Source organism: Nicotiana tabacum, chromosome 23 (genome assembly GCF_000715075.1).
Source record: "Nicotiana tabacum cultivar K326 chromosome 23, ASM71507v2, whole genome shotgun sequence".
Lineage (NCBI taxonomy): Eukaryota > Viridiplantae > Streptophyta > Magnoliopsida > Solanales > Solanaceae > Nicotiana > Nicotiana tabacum.
In genome coordinates, this window is record NC_134102.1 from 7,087,142 (window position 1) to 7,111,907 (window position 24,766).

The 24,766-nt window shown below is 33.6% G+C and overlaps 2 protein-coding genes, 3 non-coding genes and 2 pseudogenes across 6 annotated transcripts; 6 read left to right on the forward strand and 1 right to left on the reverse strand.

The window, feature by feature from the left end:
- The first annotated feature begins 2,579 nt into the window (after positions 1-2,579).
- LOC107792507 (rho GDP-dissociation inhibitor 1) lies at positions 2,580-6,364 on the forward strand. The gene is made up of 5 exons (XM_016614729.2): positions 2,580-3,257; positions 3,823-3,889; positions 4,820-5,038; positions 5,137-5,261; positions 5,964-6,364. The coding sequence occupies exons 1-5, from the start codon at positions 3,009-3,011 to the stop codon at positions 6,039-6,041; spliced, it is 738 nt and encodes a 245-aa protein (XP_016470215.1). The 5' UTR covers positions 2,580-3,008; the 3' UTR covers positions 6,042-6,364.
- A 3,427-nt stretch (positions 6,365-9,791) lies between these two features.
- LOC107792508 (BAG family molecular chaperone regulator 5, mitochondrial-like) lies at positions 9,792-12,264 on the reverse strand. 2 transcript variants are annotated; one of them, XM_075246869.1, is made up of 2 exons: positions 11,807-12,264; positions 9,792-10,254 (listed from the first exon to the last, which is right to left on the reverse strand). In XM_075246869.1, exons 1-2 carry the CDS (start codon positions 12,074-12,076, stop codon positions 9,910-9,912), a joined length of 615 nt encoding a protein of 204 aa, XP_075102970.1. In that variant the 5' UTR covers positions 12,077-12,264; the 3' UTR covers positions 9,792-9,909. The 2 variants fall into 2 exon arrangements, with proteins under 2 accessions (XP_075102970.1, XP_016470216.1); XM_016614730.2 differs by having other exon boundaries at positions 9,792-10,251; positions 11,807-12,231.
- An 8,621-nt stretch (positions 12,265-20,885) lies between these two features.
- Positions 20,886-24,473, forward strand: LOC107792509 (large ribosomal subunit protein eL6-like; annotated as a pseudogene).
- Positions 21,943-22,036, forward strand: LOC142177869 (small nucleolar RNA snoR109). The gene has a single exon (XR_012706413.1). It is a non-coding gene; the product is annotated as a small nucleolar RNA snoR109 (small nucleolar RNA).
- Positions 23,071-23,148, forward strand: LOC142177872 (small nucleolar RNA snoR109; annotated as a pseudogene).
- Positions 23,671-23,761, forward strand: LOC142177870 (small nucleolar RNA snoR109). Its single transcript, XR_012706414.1, has one exon. It is a non-coding gene; the product is annotated as a small nucleolar RNA snoR109 (small nucleolar RNA).
- LOC142177866 (small nucleolar RNA snoR109) lies at positions 23,896-23,986 on the forward strand. The gene has a single exon (XR_012706410.1). It is a non-coding gene; the product is annotated as a small nucleolar RNA snoR109 (small nucleolar RNA).
- Positions 24,474-24,766: the final 293 nt, after the last annotated feature.

The window sequence follows — 24,766 nt, forward strand, 5'->3', positions numbered from 1 at the left end:
ATTCTATTTCACTATTGACTGCCTCTTTCCAAAACAATGATTCCGAAGAAGTCATAGCTTCGAAAATATAATTTTTTGAGTTTGTTAGTTGTTTGAATTGGGTGTTGTTCCAATTGATTGAAAATATCAAAAGAAGTTCAAAATTTAAATTTGAAGTGATTTGGAGTAGATTTGAGCAAGATTTGAGTTACATTTCAGAAAAGACGCAAGGAAGAAGACGGAGTCAGTTTTTCGTATAATTATGTATAATCTTGTATAATAGTTTATATGACTGTATAAACACATTTTATACACTATTATACACTTTGATACACGTTTATACAAGCGTCTGTAGACGAACTTCTTCCACGATTTTCAGTTGCAATTCTTGTTCAAAACCAGTCCAAATCTCCATTAAATAATTTCAAATTTTATACACAACCTCCTTATACTATTTCTAACAAGTCTAAATAACACCCACTCCAAATTTCTCACAAAATCAAATTCGAAATTTAAACCCACATATTTAAGCTTGTTAAAAATCTAATTTTCACCAACCAAATGGGTTTGGTTTGTTGAACTAATATTTGAGTCACAGTTACTGATTCGAAAATTAACTTAAAAGCTTGAGCAATCTTTTTTTTAAAATTAAATAGTAATTTCGAGAATCTATTGGAGTTGGATGTTGAATCTTAGTCTATTATTTTTAGGATAGTTGGTTATAAATTGAAATATGGGCTATAAAATTAAAAAGTAGGGAGCCCAGTTATTCTTATGTGAAATTTTCCCTAATATATATATCTTCCTTAAGATTGTTATTCCCGGTCAATATTGCTGTATTTGTAAATATTAATTCTGCAAAATATAAGTTAACGTAATAAAACAATAATAATAAATTCGAGCCCACTGAATTCACAGTGTTTCCTTAAGGAATTTAATCCCCTCCTAGTACCCAAGGTAATGGATTATTTCCTCCCAGGATAGAACGAATAACACACTGGTGTAGCGGTACTTCAAACCCCAGTGTTTCGGCGAACACAAAGTTCGGTAGCAAATCACACTTACAGTTGCTTTGTTTGAAGTTAAAAACAATGCAGAACGAAGGAGTATATACTCAGAAAAACGTATGGAAGTTCTGAGAGGAAGGAATGCAATGTATAGCCAATTTGTTGAGCGAATTGTATGTTGAGTTTTTGGTATCTTTCTTCAACATTTGCTGCTCATATATATAGCAGCCAAGAAGGAGTGCAAGACCAAACGTCCACCCTTCATGGTGGAGCAAGCATTACATGTTTGTGGAGCAAGCACTTCATGGTGGGAAGACCATTATCCGGCTGCCAAATTATCAATACACGGATTGGAAAATATCCGTTTACAAATACGGATAATCTTACGTTAATATTTACTATTAACAAATAAATTTGGTCTAAAAAATTAGCCGAAGCCGAAGCCGAAGCCGAAGCCGAGCGAGCGACGACGACGACGGCGCGAGGCTTGCTTTCTTCTTAACTCTTTAAGATCTACAAGAAGAGCAATTATATATATACCCACCAAAAATGTCTTCCACTTCCAATATGGGACAATGTCTCATTGTTAAGAGGGGGAAACTTAAAATTTTACTCAAAATTTCATTTTCCCTCCATTTCCCATTCACCCTCATTTTAAGAATATTACATCTTAAAATAAAACCTCAACAATCCCCCACATGAATGGGGAATAAATTGGAACAAACGAAACTATTATAGAAATATTTGACCGTATATAAAACTAAATACTTTCCTAAAAAATACTTTATATTTATATTTAGTGCGCATCCATTACTACAAAGAAAAAAATTATATTTATTGACATTTTGTATTACAATAATATTTTGAATCTTTCCTAGAATATATAATTGTCCAACGAGAAGGTGTCGAAGGGGATATATTATATATCATCCACCAAATTCTAGGCTGTATCATGGAAGCCATTTCTGTTCTCCCTTCTTCTTTCTCCTTATTATTATTGTAATAATAATTTGTGGTTTAGTCCCTAAATATATCCATAAATTTTTATTTTGATCCTCATTATATATATTTAACATTCAACTAGTTGAGATGTGCACTTTTGATTCTTCTGCATGTCTTTACAAATTTAACGAATTATTAACCGTTAAATCATTTAATTATTCATGCATTGTGGTAGATTAGTATTGTTACTCCTATAAAAACACATATTTTAATTAACTTAAGGTTAAATACGCTAAGTGAAATTCTAAGGAGCAAACTAAAATTTATCAATAACTAAAAGATAAAATATATTAAGAAAATTTTGGTGCAACGGTAAAGTTATCTTCGTATAGGTCATCAGTTTGAGTTGCGAAGACGGTCACTAATGTTTACATTAGGTTAGGTTATTTATATCACACAAACATTAGGTTGGGTTATTTATATCACACCTCTTGGAATTCGGTCCTTTTCTAAATCCTACTCGAAATGCCTTGTGTGGGACTCTTTTAACTGATGCAATTATCCATATTGTTATTATATTATTCTGATTTTCATTTTAGTTATTCTCACAATACACGGATCACCACATGACCATTTCCTTTTTATGTGCCTTTAACTTCCTCAAACTAGCCCCCTCATTTCTCTCTCTCCCTCTCTTTCCCCTTTCATCTATTACAATATTATTTTTTCTTGGTGTCTTTTTCCTGTTAGCAAACTAAGTTTTATCCTTTTTCTGTGTATTAGTTTTACTTCAAATTCTTTTTGACCATTTTTTCCCTCATCCTATACACTTTTCCATAATCACCCCACTTCTTGTATTTTAATAAAGATTGATTCTTTTTAGGTTTCTTTAAAAAAATTTACCTCCCTTTTTGGAATTTTCTAGCTCTTATTCTCTTCTTGTCATATCAAATATAACATCTTGAGTACTGAATTAACGAGAAGTGGTAATAGGCCTTTTATTTTCCTGTGTAATATCTTGTCAAGAACTTTGTTGGTTCATGTCAAGAAACTGTTTGGGTGAATAATTAGATTAGCAGAATGGGATTTGAGGATAATAAGGAAGGTAATAAAGAGGAATTAGCACCTGTTAATGAGGCTAATAAGAAAGGAGGAATTGCTGATTCTGATTCTGAGATAGAGCATGAGGTTAATGAGAATAAAGTTAGCAGACAAATGAGTGAGAGTTCAATGTACACTACTGATCAGGAGGATGATGAAGATGAAACTACTAACAAGATTGAGTTGGGTCCTCAATGCACTCTCAAAGAACAATTTGAGAAAGATAAGGTGTGTGTGTGTTTATTTTTCTTCTAATTTTCCATTATACCTTTTGTTTCTAGTAATAAAAAATGCATCTTTTTGTCTTCTTGATGCTTAATTGTCATCTTTTTCTTAGCATCATTCCTTTTGTTTCTAAGAAAAATATGAATATTCGTATCTTCTTGGTGCTTAATTATGTGCCTTTCATATGTTTTTGCTTATAAGCTATGATTTCTATGTTCATTTTTATTTTGTATAATGCTGGCCTGATATTGGTTGAGGCGGGGTCTATCGAAAATAGCCCCGTCTCTCTCTTAAGGCCTGCGCATACTCCACCTTCCCGGACCCTACTTTGTGGGATTTTACTGGGTTTGTTGTTGTTGTTGGCCTAATATTGGATTTAAACGAGTAACATGATCAGTGAGGATTCATATAGCTTACCCGACGACGTGTTGTTGTTGTTGTTGTTATATCATCCCTTTTGTTTTTAGGGAAAAATTGGATCTTTCTGTATTCTTGATGCTTAATGTCTGATTTTCATATGTTTTTGTTTATAAGATATGATTTGTATGATCATTTTTTGGGAATTTAGGATGATGAGAGTTTGAGAAGATGGAAGGAGCAGCTTCTTGGAAGTGTGGATATTAATGCTGTAGGAGGTAATTTAACCATTTTCTTTTCAAGATTTGCTTCATCAATTTTCATGCATTTATGTGCATTTAGAAATTTATCCTTTTCTTCTGCCTTTTTTTTAAAAGATTTTATGTCATTACCCCCTTTTAATCATTCTTCATGGACAGGCCTGTGTAATTTGAGATTCTTTTGCTGGTTTCTCTAAGATATCAATGACTATCCCTTCTCACAAAATGACAGCTTGAAAGAGATTTTAGTAGTGGTCCTCTTTTTTTCCTGCATTTATCTTTCTTTTGGTGCGAGCAGTGCATGGTAAAATTATTAACTTTCAGATCTCTGCCTTACATCAAAGTGAATTTTGGAATGTCGTAATAAGACACATATCTTATGTATCGGCACTGGTAGGAGGATGGAGGGACTCGGTGGAATAGTTGAGGTCGGCGAAAGCTAACCAGACACCACGGTTATGAAAAAAAGAATATACTAAGACACAATCTTGTGAAATTTGACATCTTTCAGATTGTTATTTTAAACGAGCCCAGAGTTCAAATCATCTTATGGATACATATTCAGTTAAATATGGGGGTGGGGGTGGGGGGAATGGGATCATGTTTCGCTGAACATGTTCAGTTAGATGGATCAGTTGTTAAGTATATTTGGTAGAATCTTAAGTACATATTTGCTTTGCATAAATGGATTTCCATCTCAATGAATTCGGTGTCGAGATAGAATTTGGTTACCAGCTATGTTGCGCGGACTCTCCAAAACAGCTGCCGCACCCATGTTGGATACTCCAAAATGCACTACTTTACTTTTGGAGGATCCGACACGCACCCATCGACATTTTCGGAGAGTCCGAGCAACATAGGACTGACGTATATAGAAACTGTTACCTTTCTCAGAATTTTTGATAGAAAACCTGACATTTTTCTCTACTGTCTGCTATAAAATTGTAGAGTCACTGGATCCAGAAGTGAAGATCTTGAGCCTCGAAATTAAGTCCCCCGGTAGACCTGATATTGTTCTGCCAATCCCAGAGGATGGAAAACCCAAAAGTCCATGGTTTGTCCTGAAAGAAGGGAGCAAATACAGCCTAAACTTTAAATTCCAGGTCAGCAATAATATAGTGACAGGTCTCAAATACACAAACACAGTTTGGAAAACTGGTATCAAAGGTATCCATCTCTTTGTGAAATGTCATTTTGAGGCCTAAGAAATTTGTTTATATGATGTTTCTGATTACTGTTTTCTTTTTTCAAAAACCTTATCTCAGTGGACAGCATGAAAGAAATGATTGGAGCCTTTAGTCCTCAATCCGAGCCGTATACACACGAAATGCCAGAAGAGACTACTCCCTCTGGCATTTTCGCAAGAGGATCTTACTCGGCAAGGACAAAGGTGATTATCAGCTTTCTCATTTCATACATTTAAATATTTCTCATCAACCATTACACATAGTGAAGGGGAGCCTTGGCATAACTGGTAAAGTTGCTGGCATGTGACCTGAGGTCACGGGTTCGAGCCGTGAAAACAGCCTCTTGCACAAATGTAGGTTAAGGTTGAGTACAATAAACCCTTGTGGTCCGGCCCTTCCGTGGACCACGCCACACACATAGCGGGAGCGCATGGGGTTGCCCTTTACCATTCAACAGAGTACATCCTGTATACCCCAGAAATTGAATTTTAGAGCTTCTGCTTGGGTCATGGCTTAGTTTAATGGCTTATCACATATTGAATTTGGTGAATAGGCCCTTCTTCAATATGATAGATTGACAGTGATGTTGCAGTTCCATTGCACATGGTCCTTATCTTTACCTTATAGTAGGGGACCATTTGAGCTTCATTATCTTTTGTTTTCTACTACTCTTTTAAGTAAACATAGGACCACCATATGAAAATGCCAAATGAAGCAGAGTCTTGGATATGGTTTCAAAAGCAACATTAAAATTTAGGCATTCACCTGAAGCTGAATTTTGTGGCATTCTAGATGCTTTCACATGTATATGTTTTTTGCACTTTGGAAATAAACACATCTTTAATCGCACATGCTCTTATGCGTATCAACTAAACTTTTGTCGTTCTTCTTGTTTTATTTTGTAGTTTCTTGATGATGATAACAAGTGCTATTTGGAGATCAACTACACATTTGATATTAAGAAAGAATGGCAGGCAACATGAAGAAAAATTATTGTTGCTCGACTAGTTGTCCCAGACTGTCTTGTTTTCGTTTTTCATTTTTATCAGTTTTTTCAGAAGAGAAAATAGGAGGGAAAAATGAGAGGATGTCCTGCTTCAATTGACTGTTGAGATATGAAGGGGGGGGGGGTAATTTTAGCAGTTAGATCTTTTTTGTGAGTGTGATTCAATAAAGCTGAGCTTTGTCTATGATAGATTAACCAAGAATTTTCTATTTTTATATGTGCTTAGGTGTGTGATTGGTTCCTTTTGAATGTCAAGAAACCAAGAAGATATTTCAAGAAATAGAAAACTTTCATTCATTATGATATTGCATTCTTTTGCTTTTCTTCCAACCAAAGATTTCCAGTTTAGGAAACTTTGGCTACTTTTCTCTATAGTCTTTAGTATTTTATATGTTTTGCTGGTTCAACCACCCCCTTCTTTTATCTTTCCCTTTCTTTTCCATAACTGAACTTGAAATTCATGCATTGGCATGATTGTTCATGATTTCTGAGTTGAAAACCTACCAAAGATTGAAACTTGCTATGTTTTAGATGTCCAAAGTCTAACACACTTAGAGTCTGTTTGGACATAAGAAATTTTTCACTTTTTTTCAAAAAATTCACTTTTTTCGAAATCAACGTTTGGTCATAAATTTTTCAATTTTCACTTGAAGATGCATTTTGTAATTTTTCGAAAATTTGAAAAACTCCAAAAAGCTGTTTTTCAAAATTTCACTCAGATCACTCACAAAACTTCAAAAACAATCCAAAATTATATTCATGTCCCAACACAACTCAAATTTTCAAATACCATTTTCATTTGAAATTTTTTTCACTTTTTTTTGGAATTTTACAATTTTTATGTCCAAACGCCCACTAATTTTCCTAACCCCCTCCTCCCCCCTCCCCCCCCTCCCCCAATTTCCACCCTAATCCCAGACACCCAAAAATCATGATTAGAAGTAACAAATGCTTATTTCTTTTGTGCCATTGAAATGTTATACTATCCTAACAACTTAGTTCTAAATAATGATATTTACTTTTTGTAATTCTTGAGATATAAGGTTTAGTAAATGGACTATAAGTGCCTTTCTATTTTCAAACTATACTTCCATCCCTCCTTTAAACCTAAAGTGATCACGGAGCTACTTTGTTGAAACTAAAGGTGGCTAACGGGCCGGGCCGCCCGGTTCTAGACCGAACTAGCCCGGTGTATAAGGGGCCGGACAAGGTTGGGCTAGGGAATCGGTTTATGCCGGTTGAAACATGACTTTTTTTATTTTTAGCTCGCGTCAAAAACTATTTATATTTAATAATCAAAAAAGTGTGTAAAATTTGTATAATTTTTGTATATAACATGCATAATGTATATATACACACAAAATATACAAAAATTATACATTTTTTTGTTATTATTTTGAGAGCGGCTATACAACATAGAGGTGGACCGGACCAGTACAAACCGATAAAGTCACATCAATGGGTTACTAGTTACCCAAATCGGCTCGGATTGGCCCGGACCGGTTCAACAGCTATAATTTCAACAAAAAAAAATAATATGTAATTGAACGTTGGCAGTGGTCAGCTCCTTTTCACCGTTTCCCAACGGCTGGAATTGCAAAACTAGCCCCTTTTGGAGTTTTTTTAAAAAAAAAAAAAAAAAATTATAACACCTCCATTAATTACTAATTTAAATATAAATAGACTTTATTTCTTCACTCACAAAACATAACACTCTCAAGTCTCAATTGTCATTCTCTCATAGCAGAATATTGTTTTCTAAATTTCCAAGAAAAGTTGCCTCAATTAGCTGGTTATATTCACTTGCAGATGATATTCACTTTCCCAAAAAAAGATCTCAAATGCATGCTACCCCATATGGCATTTAGATTCCAGGAAACTTTGCATAGGTAGCAAGCAAAAGCAGTAGGCAGGACAGGACAAGGATGTCAATCATTTAAAACCATATACTAACGAGGAGATGAGGCACTATTGAGCAACCCAAGACAATAGCCAACTTTAACTGCAACACACATTAAATTTAACTTAAATGCTGATAAAAACCAGGACCAGAGTACTAAATTTTAGGTAAAAATCTGTGCCAAACCATGCATGAATTCTGTCTAAGAATTCTCTCTGCCTCTTAAGGTTTTTGCACTCTCCTTAATCATAAGAGTACGTTTTTGTCTAAACTATCCTTTATCTCCCCATTAAACGTCTTACGTAATTAACACTCCGTCAATTAGAGCAATAAGGGTAGATTTTAAAAGGAAAAAAAAGTAATAAATGACTTCTTGTTCTTCTGAAACGTCAATGTTTTGAAACAAATTTAGTCGGTAGAAAATGACAACTAATATTAAAATGTTAGTGGACAGTCGAGTGTATCTTTCAAATCTTGTAGTATTAGTATTATTCTCGTATTCTCTTATGTTTAGATCTTTATTAATACCGGTTATTTCTTTCACTTCTGTTTCCTTGTTGTTGCTGCTCATTTTCATCTTTCTTGAGTTGAGGGTCTATCGAAAACAAATTCTTTACCTTCACAAGATAGGGGTAAGGTCTACGTACACGCTACTCTCTGCATACCCTATTACATTGTGTTTGCCGTTGTTGTTGTTGTTGAAAATAACAACAATATTTGAGATTGGAGGGATTACAAGTTAAATTGAGTTGAATACCCGCTATAAATAGATCTCTTCCCTCTAGTGACCTTCTCATCAAAAGTCACAAGAGGGCATCTATAAACAAGAACTTATATAGAGTGTAGAAAAGATCTATGGGAGAGGGAAAGATGCTATCATCAAAGACACTCTTTGGGTGTCTGTTAATGTTAATAATAGTGTGTGAGATGATTACTTTGCCCTGTTTAGGGTGCCCAACAGATGGTGATGGCTGCAGAAATTGCATAGTAAATCACATGAAAGCCGACTGTCCAAAATGCGCGCCTATCATGCGTTGCATGGCCAAGTGCTTGTGGGGTGGAACTTCGCGTACCAAGTGTACAAAGAAGTGCGATTGCAAAGGTGTCTACCCAAGGCTTTCTGATTGCAAGAATTGCTTGTCACAATGCAAATGCAGTTGCACCTCTGTCTAAACATGTCTCATTTGGCATGTAAGTTCTATGTTTTATCAAGTATAGAGAGATCAAGAGAAAACAAAGGTTGCTTTGGTGGGGTTGCTTTTGGGGGGGGGGGTGGGGGGGGGGGTTAGTTTGTCATGCTATTCAATTGAAGGAAATATCAGTAACTGCTAAATGATGTAGAGAATTGATGTGGAAGCTTGAGAAGCTGCTGTATCAGTATAATAAGAACTTATTATTCCATTGAAATGAACTGCACACATACTTTTGCTAGAGTACTATATATGTATTACAATTGTCACATAGGCGAATTCAGGATTTTAACGTGATGGATTCATCAACTTTTAAAGTTCTTGCCACTTAACAGGTATTTCTTCATACACTCCATCTTTCTTCTTTTTTATCAGATTAGCGTTAGCACTTTTTTCTCAAAATTTTACGATAGAAAACGCTCTTAGGGCATATATACCATAACACCTTGTTTATGCAATATACTTTTAGAATATTCTTGACAGAATCAGGGAACTGAAGGAAAAATATACATCTACGCCTTATCGATCAAGTTTAATTTCCTAATGTAGCAAAGAATTTAGATAAATGTTTCTAGAAAACCTATAGAAAGCAAATGTTACCTACCAGATGTCATTAACACAGAACGAAGACGAGAAGGAAAGAGAACTCTCATATGCATTATACAACAGGATTACAAGTCAGATACATGTATAGATATATATAATGTATTAACAAGAAAGGAAAGATGACATTACATTTGTGAGGATTAGTATCATTATTGGTCGCGGAGAAATCTTTGTAGGCACCGAAAACCCAAATGCTCAGCACAAAACGTCTCCAATTCATTATCACCTCTTTCTTTGCAAACCTCCATTTCCATCCTCTCTATAACATCATCCCAGTCCATCAAAAACCCATCCCAGTTTTGAATCTTAGTGTCAGAAACAGCATCTAATATCTCTTGCAACCCCACGATCCGGCGGCTCACGTGTCGCCTCAGCTCCCTGACTGTTGGATCAATTCCTGGCACTGAGTCTAATCTCAATAGTAGACCCATTAGCGCCTCGTTCATCCTGATTCTCTCTCGCTCACTGGACCTTACAGCATCAACTGTATCCTGCTATCAACAAGTGACATGTCACGGACATGATTTCAGTGAGATCATCTATCATTCTAGCTAGATGGTTTGTGTACTTCACAAAAATAGTTGATAAGATTTAACTTAGATATGATCTGATTGTACCTAAGTGACATAACAACCAGTCATGACCCAGCATGGGGGTCATGTCATGACCAGCGGCACTGAGACTAAGCCACCTAGCGAGCCTACCCCTTTTTCACGATAAGAATCCGGTAGAGTATCCTTTGTAGCGGTAGCAAACTACAATTTCAACCTTGTCATTATTCAATCATCTCAAATTGCAAATAATGTGGGATAGAGATGTAGTTGAAAATACATAGCACTATAGCAGCATCAACTGTGACAAGCATCAACTGTGACAAGAGTGGGTTGCTCTAGCGAGCACCCTCCACTTCCAACCAAGAGGTTGTGAGTTCGAGTCACCCCAAGAGCAAGGTTGGAGTTCTTGGAGGGAGGGAGCCGAGGGTCTATCGGAAACAGCCTCTCTACCCCAGGGTAGGGGTAAGGTCTGCGTACAAACTACCCTCCCCAGACCCCACTAGTGGATTATACTGGGTTGTTGTTGTATAGCAGCATCAACTGTCTCTTGCTATCAACAAGTGACATGTCACGAACCGATTTCAGTGGTCATCTACCATTCTAGAAAGTAGCTAGGTGGTTTATGTGCTTTCAGGACAATAGTTGATAAGATTTAATGTTGATATGGTCTATTTGTACCTCACTGACATAACAACCAGTAATAGGAAATGCCATCACTACGCAAGAATCACTAAAACTTACAATTTGGTATTATGTGCATATGTATTTATATATATTCCTCAAAATTTGATCTTCAAAATACGTCAAAGGGAAGAAATTAGGAGAAGCAGTAACCCCTACTAATTATCAGAAACGGCCTCTCTATCTTCGGAAGTTAGGGATAAGTTCTGCGTACACTTCACCCTCCCCGGACCCTACTTTGTGGGATTGCACTGGGTTTTTTGTTGTTGTTGTTGTTGATGTTGTTATAGTAACCCCTACTAACTAAAGAAGTCTTATACTTGCACAAGGTGCAACTGGAGTTTTTACAAATCCTCTTACCTTAATAATTAATACTACTATGTTATGCATGTAGCCCCTCTCTGCAACCTGAAAATTTTATGTTATAACTTTTTAATCAATTCGCCTATGAATATCCGAGTATATGACTAATATAAGATGAATTTTTTTCAAACCCATATTAATTAATTATTTTATGTGGCCATCAAAGAGGGATTAAGTGGAATAGAATTGACTGGGTGGTAGAGTCGTGGAAGCTCGATCTAAGCACTATCGTGTAAAAATATATATACAATCACGTCACTTATTAGGTAATTATAGGTAAATCTCTTGATAAACATTAATTGGTAATCTGATAAGAATAGTAACTAATCATTTACGACAGGTTAAAGTTTTAGATCCATATATGAAATTTTGAAAGTATGAATTTAATAAGCTGAAATTCAGAGAGCAATTTAGTAAAGTGTACAGTTAAATAATCGGTCAATTATACCTGCCGTTGGATGAGACGTTGTAAATAGTTTGCTTCAGAATTGACGGCTGAAATCTTCTTTACAAGGGTACGAACTATGTAAGACCTATAAGCTGACTGTATTTTAACAGCAGCCGTACCGGTCGGAGCTGAGAGGTTTGGGAGTGCATTTTCCGGCGGGGACTGAATGGGAATTTGAATGATCTCCGGGGTAGATTGGTCATTTTCCATAAAGCAGGTGACAGTGGAAGAAGAAGAAGAGTAAAAGCTGTTTCTGCGAGAAGACTTCATAGCTATAACTGAAAGAGTAAGAATAAAGAACCCACTTTATTTATTTTTAGCTCGAAACTATGTTAGTAATAAAATAAATAAAAAAAGAAATTATAACGAATAAACTGGATCATTAAAAAATAATTTGAAATTAGCTACCAACTTTATCGTTAATCTATTATTAAATTGCGCGTATCTAATATAATCTTTTAATAATTAATCGCTAAATTAAATCAGTGACTTTTAGCTACAGTGTTTAGCGGATATAGTAAAGTGGAAAGTGGGAAATCGTAAAGAAGGGATGGATATAGTTTGAGAATTGAGATCATATACTTTGGCGGGTATTGCGCATCGCTGCCGTTAGGGGGACCCCGCCTATTTTTTTATTTTTTTTTTATTTACTTTAACAGTCATTTTTTGTGGCTTTTTCATACGTTAGTGGGTTCCATGTCTAGGAGCTGTCGGTTGATTTGTTTTTGGAGTAATATTACTTTTTAGCATGCGCCAAAAATTATTTATATTCGTTAGACGAACATGAATATAAAATTTATATAATTTTTATATATACTATACAGAATATATATATACAAAAAATATATTTTTCGACTATTATTTTAAGAGCGGCTATATAGTGTCATTTGTCTCCTTTTTTTACATTCCGACGGGGCCACAATTCGATAGTTGAGTAAAACAGTGAGTTATCTATGTATATCTATATTATTATAAAAGTATGAATACAATATCGGTTTACAAAAATAACCTTATAATATTAAGCATAATAACTCATAATAAAATGACATAACCGAAATTCTAGATGTTAGACTCTTAACCTATCAGTTTTAGGCCATAATAATACACGTTAGGAATCCTACGTGATTACCTTAAGAATCCTATTAGTATAATTACTTTCGGGATATCTAATTCATATAAAATTGAACAAGTAAATATCTTTAGTAATGTAATCATATTACTTTTATGATACACTTCTTAAAAATTCCTATTAGTAATTTAATTTGAAAACGTATTATAATGTCCTATTACTAATTTAATTTGAGAATATATTATATTGTCCAAACACATTCAGAAACATAAGAACTTATATTTTTATAATAGCATAAATATAACATTAATATATCAAAATAGCCCTAAAATATTAAACGGAAGAACTCACGGGGAAAGGATATAACTGCAATAACCTATTTTTTGGACTACAATACCTTCTACGCTAATTTTTAATATTTAAGGTTTTAAAATTAATATAATTTTATCTATTAAATTCTTAATAAAAATATGTAGGAATGGTTAATAAAATCAATTTCATAAGAATCCTCTGTATTGGCAATACATTACCACTCCATAATGTCCAATACGAAGAAAAAATAAAAGTAATATTAAATGGACTGCATAAAGAGTTGAAATTGAGAGAAAAAAAATACCCCAACGATAATATATTTTTATATTATATTTGAACTATTTTCCTACTCAAATAATATTTTTATTAATTTTTCATGTAATATTGAAAAATACTCAATTATTAAACAATAACTAAAAAAATATTTAAAAATATAAATGTGTGAGAAAGAGGAAAAAAATGGTTGATAAGAGTCAATACCACTAATGATACTACAAACATAATGATCTAAAAGTGAAATGTCATATCAATCTTTTACTCTTTGAAAATAAAATTTATGGAGGATAAATTTATAATTGAGATTAAATATTCAAAATAAAAGATGAACTAATATTAAGATCTGAATCAATATAGAATAAATTATTTTTTATGTTAAAACTAAATAATTAAATCTTTTAATTAATTATTTAGCAAGAGAATGCAATTCAATTATTTTTTAAATTCATCACATGAGTAAAATTCTTATTCAAGTTAAAAAAAATCTTAGGGTACATTAATTTATTCCATAAAAAGAGTGTTAGAACACAGAGGAAAAAGGTTAGTATATTATTAAGAAACAAAATGCTACACAAGTGTCTGAGTAAGCACAATTAAAGCTAAATCATAAACAAGAACACGCTTTCAAGACTATATTATAAAGAGTCGACTATGATATAATGGGATTATTCTTTGTAGATGCATTACTTGCAAATATCATATCAAGAGGCATGACACTGTTAGCAATAATAGCAAGTGGTGTACCAACAATAATTTTATTGTAAGGACACTCACTTTAGATTTGATATACCTTTTCAAACAACTTAAATAACCATCACAAATATATCAAAGCAAAGCAACAGTACTAAATTTATAAGGAAAGCAAAATTGATAATATGGGATGAAGCACTTATGGCTAAGTGTCAAACGATCGAAATAATTGCCCGGAGTTGTAGAGATATGGATATTAATGAACCATTTGGTGAAAAATTAATGGTTTGGGAGGTGAGGTTCTGTCAAGTACTACCAGTAGTTCCAAAATCGATAAAAGTAGAGATTGTAAAAGCTAGTTTGCCAAAGGTATACTTCTAGCCTCAAACAAAAAAGATTCAGCTACAAGAAATATAAAGTAAGAACATATCCAGTATTTAGTGTCTTCTTGCTTCGTGTCGGAAACGAAGAAGAGCATCCAATAAAAAATAATTTGGTTCTTCCTAAACACTTGGTTATCAATCCCAATGGTAATAGTAGTGCATTTAATAAGAGAAATATTTCTATCATTAGATTAGAACGCAATTTGTGCAAATCACATGATAGAATTAAAAAGATATTTTAGCTAGCAGAAATAAATATGTTGATCAACTAAATAAAAGGTTGATTGCAAAATTTTATAGTAAAAATAAAATATTTTTCAGTTTTTGACTCAACAAGAAAATGATACTAATATTTACTACCAAGAAGAATACTTAAATACTTTAGTACCAAATGACCTTCTACCATATATGTTTGTTGTCAAGTTTATTATTTCTTACGTATGTTAGTGTCACCGTATATATAATAGACTAAGTTAAAATTGATCTTCCATTGTATATAGTTAATTTTGAAGAAAAATATGCCCGTTATGCCACTGAAAAACTTAGATACGTCGAATAGCTTATGTAATAGCACATAAATGGTATATAGAAGTTTTGACAGTAACGTCATACATGCAAAAAGTATGATACTGGTTAATGTACTTCTAAGTATATTCTTATCCCTGAATTCAACTTTCGTCATCTGAAACTAAGTAATATCCTTTTAAATTTGTGTGAAAATAATTTTTAGTATGTTTATGTTTTACAAATATAATAAATAAAGCACAAGGTCAAACATCCTAAATATTGAATTATATTACCGCAATATATTTTCTTGCACGAACAACTGTATATTACACTTTCAAGAGGGATATCAAGATCGACAATAAGAGTTCTGGTTAAGGCAGAGCAACCAACGCATTATGAGAAAACATACACAAAAAAATATTGTCCACAAATAAGTGTTCGTTAAGATACCATCACATTAAATACTTTTAAACTATAATATATAATTATAGTTACTAACATGACAAAATTGATCATTTGTGTAAGTTTTGATGATGTCCTTTTATTTTAAATTCCATGTATTATGCTAATGTAATAATATTTTTTGGCATTTAGATGATTGTTGTATTATTATACATAAAATTTCTCTCATTAACTAAATTTTATTGTTCCTTCATATAAATAAATATTTAAATCATCATGTGTCATTATTAACGTGTAACACACGTTCATGGATACTAGTATATTCTATTAGTATAAAAGAAGTATACTACGTATAAGTTATTAGAGCAATTTGGTTAATTATAATGAGTTGTTACTTTGCTTTTTAATTATCATATTAGATTTCTTACAAAGAGCTAGCTAAATATTGTTGTCGGTTAATTAAAAATGATAGTGTAAAAAGTGTATATACGTGTGAGAGCACGGAACCTAAATTTAATAGCAATTAGATAAACAATTCCAGCTTAGAATTTTTTTTAATTTTTGTCACGTAGGGTGTAGGGAAAGGGAGAAATGGGGAAGGGGATTACAAAATAGGAATCGAACCCTTAGTAATAAGGTAAAAGTTCATGTAGCCAAATTGGCGACGCTCAATTATTCGCCTTACAACACCCGTCGTCCGTGTGTATTATTCTTAATTTTCTAACTTTGGAACACACAGCAAAATGGAAAATGCATGTCTTTCGAGTACATTATAGCAGCATACTACTGGTTATTAAGGCATATATAAACTTAAATGGTAGGTATACAATATAACATACACTTCCTCCGTCCCAATTTATGTGCCATACTTTCTTTTTCAGTTTGTCCCTGAAAAAATAACATACCTCTTTATTTAGAAATAATACTCCCTCGTCTAGAAATAATATAACTTTAAACTTTTTTATTTTATTTTTAATGAGAGATTTATAGTTATACACATATCTATTGATTTGTTTTGGACCACATTTTTTTTTAAAACTTTCGTATCTAATTAAATACCACATAAATTGGGTCAGAGGGAGTAACAAATAAGTTAAAAACACATGCTTGGCGTGTTTTATCCCCAAAAAATAATAGAATCACAAAAATGGTAAAAATGGTAGCATTTGATACTAGCTAGCTGATTACATAAATTTTCGGAAACATCCTTGATCTCTACCTCCACAAAGTAGAACTAACGTTTGCGTATATACTCTCCCCAAATTTTATTTATGAGAATACAATGCGTATATTGTTGTTGTGCTACTTAACCAAGTTTTATTTCTATTTGTTTGGCGAATGTTCTTTCACACACAGCAAAATATAGAAAGTTTTACTAATCGTATTCCTCAAAACTCTTAATTGGCGAATTAAATATGATATTAACTTGTACTTCACCACTAGGCACAACTCCGTCATAGTTAGCGTTTATATTTGAAACTGAGAAAAAAATTTGCAAAGCTTTGTGAATTTGAAGAGGATTTGTATTTTCGTTATTTTGTTTAGAATTTGTTGGGGTGATTTTTTTCGGTTGTTGGGGTTCTGAATTTGGGTGGTTGAGACAACAGAGTTTTGCACCCATAATTGGAAATTTGGTATATAAGCTTATTCTAACAAGAAAATAAATAAATTTTACTAGAAACTCGAAAGTACTATAAGTGGTGAATATCCAAGGTCAGAGAAAGGGGTTGGAAAAGAATTTGGAGGGGAGATTATAAAGGGATTTTTTTGGAGAGACCTAGAAAAGAATATAGAGGTCTTTTGATTTACCCTATGTTGGCTTAATTTGATAGCAACTCTAAAGGGTGCTATTAGGATTTAGTCAGTGCGTTGTGAATTTTAATTGTTTAGTTTAATTTTTCAGGATAAAAATATCTTAAATTGTCTTAAAGTTAAGATTTTTAATTTAAAATTTCAGGACAAAATATGTACTGACTAATCTCTAAATAGCATTCCTAAAAATAACTACATGTGCACTTGCCCCTAGTTTATACTTGTCTTTAATTTCATGGATATTGGATACTTATCCAAATTGATGGTATTTACTATTGAGAGCTAGTAGATTTCTTTTTCACATGATTATACGTTTTCTTATGTATTTCAAAAGTATTTAATAAATTTTTTAAAGGGTTTAAATCATTCTACAATATATTCTTGTCTATGTAAGTTTAGTTTCATTGGAGTGCAATTATGATGAGATCGTGTCTTTTGTAATCACAGGCGAAGCTACAGTAGAGGGTGCGGGTTCGGGCGAATTCAGTGATTTTTTTCGAGACCCTATATTTGTATTAAAATTTTTTACCGATTCTATATAAATATATCATGCCAAACCCAGTAACAAAATGGCTCTGGATTCAATGGTAAGAGTTCCTAGGTTCGCCTGTAGAAAGCGCGGGTTCGAATCACATTGAAAACATTGAGCTATTTTGTTGCTTTTTATAATTTTTCTTTCTAAGAAAGCACAAATTAAACGACATCGGAATTCCGAAACAACTCCAAAGTCCAAACGATACTTTGCCTTCCTTTAAACTAGCATTTATACTTTTTAATAAATAAAACATAAAATCTTTTTTCTTTCTAATAAACAAATCCTTCTCTAAACAAAAACACGTTTTCTCATCTTCTCAATTCCAAATCAAAAAAGCTAGGTTTCTGCCTCTGTTAATCGCTGGCGCTGCTACCGCAATCTGCCGGATCCAGACGTCTTTCAACTCTCGCTGTGTATGAATGTATGCTCTTTCTCCCTTAGAAGTTAGGCCATTCTTCCTTCTTCAATTCTTCTTTCCTGATTTTTTTCTTTCATATTTTCCTCTTATATTTTATATTTGACAATTTATACAAAATCTAATTTTTAATTTTTGATTCTAGGGTTATCCCTCATTTTGAACTTCATTCTCTTTGTCAGTTTGTGCTTTGGTTCTTTTCAAAAGTTTAAATTTGGAGTACAAGTCGACAGACAAGGTATGTGGTTGTTGTCCTAATTTCTTATTTTTAGTTTCTTAGTGAGACCAACTTGCATTCACATGGAGTGGCCTTATGCCCTTGTTAAGAAGATAACTTTCATATGTAGTCAGGGCGGAGAAGAAAATCAGGTGATTTTTTTTGAGACTCTGTATTTATAATTTAGAACCCGTACACTTCAAATCCTATCTCCGTACCTGTTGTAATAACCTTGTCAAATGTTGGCACCAATGGTCCGTAAATAAATCCAATAGTGTCATGTCATGCCTAAAATATAATTGTACCGAACCAGTATATAAGCTCAATATATATTATTGGATTGTGTGGAACCATTTTTTTTTTAACGAGAATTCTCTTGACATGAAGTTTAATTTTGTTCTAAGTGATGCCGTGATACACTCACCAAAGACAATCAGTGGCGAAACTAGAAAATATTTCAAGGGTGTTCAAACTTGAACAAGAAAAATAAAAATTGTGGAGAGTGAAGCTCGAACCCGCGCCTATGAGGCCCTCTTGACCACCCTTTGCCACTGAGCTATGACCCTTCATTGTTGCAAGGGTGTTCAATATGTATTAAATGCATGTAAATCCAAAATTTTACCTATATACACAATGTTAATTTTCCGATATTTTCGGACGAAGGGTGGTCAGTTGACCACCCTTGCTACACTGTAGCTTCGCCCCTGAAGACAACCATTAGATGGGCAAAAACAGGAACTGTCCACGAATTGAAACCTAGTTTAGACAAGGCTGATTATATCTTGAGACACTTAAAGTTGACATCATTTTTCATTTAGACACCTAAACTTAAGAGTGTTCAAATTGAGCACTTATAGTACTCTAAACTTTTCCAATTAGATATTTTTTTGACAATTAGTCAAACTTACAAAGAGTGTGCAATGCACTCGCTGCCGTGGCGAATGACAAATAAAAAAATGGACATATATCATTTTGGGTTAAAAAAAAGAAGAAAAAAAATATTTTAAAATCTATTTAGTAAAAAAAAATAAAATAACATTCTCAAAAAGAAAAAAAAACTTTAATTTACACCCAATCAGAAAATGACACATTATTAACAAAAGAAAAGACAAAAGAAGGATATATTGGTGTTCTTGAAATCATTATTCTTGGTGTTCTTCACTATCTTCATGTGTATTCTTGTTCTAACCACGATTTTAATCCAAAATTTCAAGAGAAACTCCTCCAAATTTGTTATAAATTCAGCTAAAGATTCCCCACGAAGACTCGAAGACAACCCCAATATTAATTTCTCAAATTTTCATCAAATTAAGTAACCCATTTTAAACCTTCAAGCTTTCTTAAAGACTCCATTAATGGTGTTTTGATTTCAAATGAAGAATACGGTCTCTCTTCGGTTTCAATCAACTTAGACGATTGTTGGTTCAAACTTTCGGGCTAAATTAATGGCGGAGGCACAATAATGGTGAAAGTGGGGGAGACAATGGTGGAAGTGACGGTGGAGAGAAAAGAAGAAGAAGAAGGAAGAAATAAAAAGAAAAAATGAAGATAAAATATGTTTTTTGGGCTCTTCACGCGCCTATTTTAGGTGAACTTCACTCTATGTGCCAACTCAGCAAGAAACGTCTAATTGGAAAAGTTTAGGGGTACTATAAGTGCTCAATTGGAACACCCTTAAGTTTAGGTGTCTAAATGAAAAATAGTGCCAACTTTAAGTATCTCAAGATGTATTCAGCGTGTAAAAGGTTGGTGATAAAATCAAAGCAAACTTACATTCCTGCTACAACTGTCAAATTTGGCCCAAGCCTAAATGATCCGCCCAACGTTGGGCTAGAGTTCAAAGATTTTAAAAATGAAACTTCAATAAACTCTGTTAGAATTTCATAGCTAGGAAGTTTTCAAACTATGTCGAAGCTTCACTTATAAAAACTTCTCTAACGTATTAAGCTAGAATTTTTTCATGTATTAAGTAGGAATATTTTTGTCTAGATATTTATGTTCTCATTACAGAGTGGTTAAATATTTATTAGTTTTGAAATTATGATTAATTTTTTATTAACAGTATAAAAAGTGGCTATTTGTAGGGCCAAATCTAATGTCAAATGATCCAGTAAAAATAGCATAGGCTAGGATTGAAAAATAGTCCGCATTTGCAAAGTCATTGAAAAATAGTTACTACTTAATGTGGAGATAATATGAACAAAAATATACAAATCTCGCGTATAAACTTCTAACATATTATGTTGGAATTCAAACATATTCACATATAAAAAATTCGAACTCCACCATATTATGCTGAAAAAAATTCAGATTTTTAAAGGTATTTTTATTCAAATTTTGTATTACACAAAAAAAATGGCTAAATTTTAATTACTTTTAAAACTGTGACTAATTTTGAATTAGCAATCATAAATCACCCTAGTTATAGATTTTCCTCAATTATCCAACAATTCTAAACAAGCCCAAAATAACCAGTTCTCCAGTTAGAGAAATGAACCGCTGCCATTTCAGTCACTAACCCTAGCTTACAACTCTATATAACAAAATAATACAGCTAACTCTCTCTTCCTCCAAAGCTTCTCCAATGGCGCCCAAGAAAACAATCCGCAACCCAAACCTAATTCCCGGCGTTGGAAAATTCTCACGTTCCAAAATGTACCACAAAATTCCCTCAACACCGGAAAAAACCCACCCCATCCCCACCCACCTCAAATCCCCCAAAATTTTACCCAGCAGATGAGGTCGCAAAACCCCTTGTAAACAAACACAAGCCAAAACCCACAAAATTAAGATCAAGTATTACACCTGGAACTGTGCTTATTATCTTAGCTGGAAGATTTAAGGGTAAAAGAGCTGTGTTTTTAAAACAGCTTAAATCTGGGCTTTTGCTTGTTACTGGTCCTTTTAACCTTAATAGAGTTCCATTAAGACGTGTTAATCAAGCTTATGTTATTGCCACGTCAACTAAAGTTGATGTTAGTGAGGTAAATGTTGAGAAGACTGATGATAAGTATTTTGATAAGGTAGCTGAGAAGAAACAGAAGAAGGGTGAAGGCGAGTTCTTTGAAGAGAAAAAAGAGGTTTGTTTTCATTTGTTCATTTTCTGCTTTAATTCTTTCTAGTTTAAATCATTTTTTGCATTTTTAGATATAAATGTGAAATGTAGTGAGAGTCTATTTTTAAAAGGCCTTTAGTTTATCACAAATGACAATGGTTGATCAGAGACGGAGCTAGGATTTGAACCTTATGGGTTCAGGATTATAATCTTTACTGGGTTCTAAATTAATAATTTGTACATATTCATTGGATTTCTTAATATAGGTTCAGCTGAACGTGCAACCAACACTGTGAGCCCGCCCTGTGATTGATGTTTATGGAAAATTAAGCAATTTAAACTTATCATGTCGGGAGGGGTGCCACTGATATTAGAAAAAAAGGTTAAATTGTAATGATTGATTGAAAGCTACATGTACCAAGAGAAGGGTGAAATTGAGTATCCTTAATCTTGATTGCCAATGTGGCTGTAGCTACATGAATTCAAATTTGAGAGGTTAACTGGCCGGTTGTCGTTCTGCTGTCGACATATATCTGCTTACCGAACTTCTTACATTTCAAATACTATTTGTATTTCTTTTAACTGTAATGGAATGAAATGGACTCGGATAAAGTGGAATGGATATGGAGAATTGTATTAAAATTGATATGGAGCATTACATAGGGAGCGATATCTATAAATTCATGTTGCATCACCTCAATTATGGTGACTGTTGCACTTTTGCCACAGAATGATTTAACTTCTGGAAGGCAAGATACCTGGGAATGAACAATCCAGCAATAGACGGCAGTTCCGTTCTAACTATATAAGGCCTTTAAAGAAAGAAAGAACTTCCTCAAACTTCTTACAATCCATATATATATTTGTTGCACTCAACTACCTTCTGCCTCTCAATTTTCAAGACCTTTTCTCTGCTTCACCACACCATCAGTCCATCACAAATATAACTCGAGTTTATGTTTTGTGCACAACACTTTTTACACCGTCTAAGTCATTTTAAAAGGTAATTTTTACCCTTTTATATTTAGTTATTAATCTAGGACATGAAAGAATTAAGGTTGAGGTGTTGATTGATATTGACTGAAATACTAATGGATCTTTTCTGTTCACATTATTTTTCTCGCAGGAGAAAAATGTTCCTCCACAGGAAAAGAAAGATGACCAGAAAACTGTTGATGCAGCATTGATCAAGGCTATTGAGGGTGTTCCTTATTTGAAGGATTATTTGTCTGCGCGGTTCTCACTCAAGTCAGGCATGAGACCACATGAGTTAGTCTTTTAGGCAAAGAAATTTTATAGTACTTTTACTTGAATTGATTCTTGTTATCTCTATTTTTGTGTCCTGTTAACTAGCTTTTAGTGGTTCTTATTAAGGATTTTGTTGATGAGAATCATCTTAAATTAGAACATGCAATTTGAGATATCCCTCGTTGGAACTGTTTATTCTTTATTACTAGCTATGTTGACTGTATCTAAGATGTTCTTGCTCTACATTTTGTGCATAGATGATGGATTTGCCTCTGATATTAGAAATGATCAGATTGTAATGCTTGATCGGAAGCTACATGTACCTAGAGAAGGTGTGAGAAATTGAGTAACAAATTGAGAAGTTTATTGGCGGGTTGTTGTTTTGCGGTCGACATTTCTGCTTACTGAACTTCTTACATTTCCAATACTAGTTGTAATTCATTTTAGAAAGATAATACTTACGTGATATTAGGGTAGAAGGTTAGGGGGTAGTTGCGTGTATTCCTTTGCCATTCTCATGGCAATAGTATTAGCCTTGCATTTTTGTTTGTAGAGTTATATGTTTACCTGTTACTTGTTTACTATATCATTGTTGTTAGTGCTTGTTGATACTGCTCATTTTTATTTTGTCCTTGAGCCGAGGCTCTCCGCAAATAGTCTCTCTACCTCCACAGGGTAGGGATAAGTATGTTGTTGTTGTAATACTCTATGTTATGCGGACTCTCCAAAAATGTTGCCGCACCCGTGCTCGATCCTCCAAACTACTTTTGGAGTATCCAACGCGCACCCGGCAACATTTTTGTAGAGTCTGAACAACATAGGTAATACTTATGTGATATTAGGCTGTAAGATATTAGAAATGGTCAAGTTCTAATGCTTGATTGAAAGCTACATGTACCAAGAGAAGGGTGAACTTGAGTACCCTTGATCTTGATTGCCAATGTGGCTGTAGCTACATGAATTCATATTGAGAAGTTTACTGGCCGGTTGTTGTTTTGCTGTCGACATATCTGCTTACCGAACTTTCTACATCTCCAATACTAGTGGTAATCCATTTTAGAAAGATCATACTTATGTGGTAATTTATGTCAAATTCTAATGCTTGATTGAAAGCTACATGTACCAAGAGAAGGGTGAAATTGAGTACTCTTGTTTTTGATTGCCAATGTGGCTGTAGCTACATGAATTCAAATTGGGAAGTTTACTGGCCGGTTGTTGTTCTGCTGTCGACATATCTGCTTACCGAACTTCCTACATTTCCTATGCTAGTTGTTGTAGTTCACTTGTTCTATGTTCATGTTTATGTGATAGTAGGCTGTTGGATGAGAAGGGCAGAAGAAGGAAATGGCGTAGAATTTAACCATTTCAAGATGCCCTTCTAAAACCAATCATCTATGCACTTTCCAGGCTCACTGCTTTGACTTCCAGCAGTTTGCGTCTATAGGTGCATACAAGAAAACACTATAGTATTCTCTTTTTCTGTTGTTTTTTTGCGTTCTTTTAGCAGACAGTTTGCAGTTGAGTTGCTGTTGTGATATCAGTATTGCAAAACCAATTTGATCAAGATCCAGTAAAGTGAGAAGCAGACAGTTCTCCAAGGAAGAAAAATGATGTTCCCCTGTTGTCAACCTAAATTTGGTGTGCTTATATTTTGTTACAATGCGTAAATTCATCGGCAACTCAATCCTGTTAATAGTCTCTTGTTATTTCCTTTAAATTAACAAGTGATCAAAACTTGTATTCTGATTCTTGATTGCCTTTTCTGATTAGTAAATAAAGATAATTGTTTTTCAATTTTCTAAAGAATAAAAGAGTTAGGGTCATTTGGTAGGGTATATAAGAATAATGCTGAATAAGGTGTATTACTAATGCAAGCATTAGTTTATTTTTTATGCACTGTTTGGTGTGGTGTATTAAATATTAAGATGCATTGCATAATTTTTAAGAAAATTAGTTGCTTACAAAAGTGCCCTCCATGTTCTTTAGCTTTAAGGGGCTTAAAGGTTTTGTCTTTGACCATGCTAATACATGCATTAATA

Excerpts from the sequence above, each read along its gene's own strand:
- LOC107792507 (XM_016614729.2), top strand. The coding sequence starts at position 3,009 with ATGGGATTTGAGGATAATAAGGAAGGTAATAAAGAGGAATTAGCACCT. Across the intron at positions 3,258-3,822 it reads AACAATTTGAGAAAGATAAG|GATGATGAGAGTTTGAGAAG; the intron begins GTGTGTGTGTGT and ends TTGGGAATTTAG. Across the intron at positions 5,262-5,963 it reads CTTACTCGGCAAGGACAAAG|TTTCTTGATGATGATAACAA; the intron begins GTGATTATCAGC and ends TTTATTTTGTAG.
- LOC107792508 (XM_075246869.1), bottom strand. The coding sequence starts at position 12,076 with ATGAAGTCTTCTCGCAGAAACAGCTTTTACTCTTCTTCTTCTTCCACT. Across the intron at positions 10,255-11,806 it reads AACGTCTCATCCAACGGCAG|CAGGATACAGTTGATGCTGT; the intron begins GTATAATTGACC and ends ACTTGTTGATAG.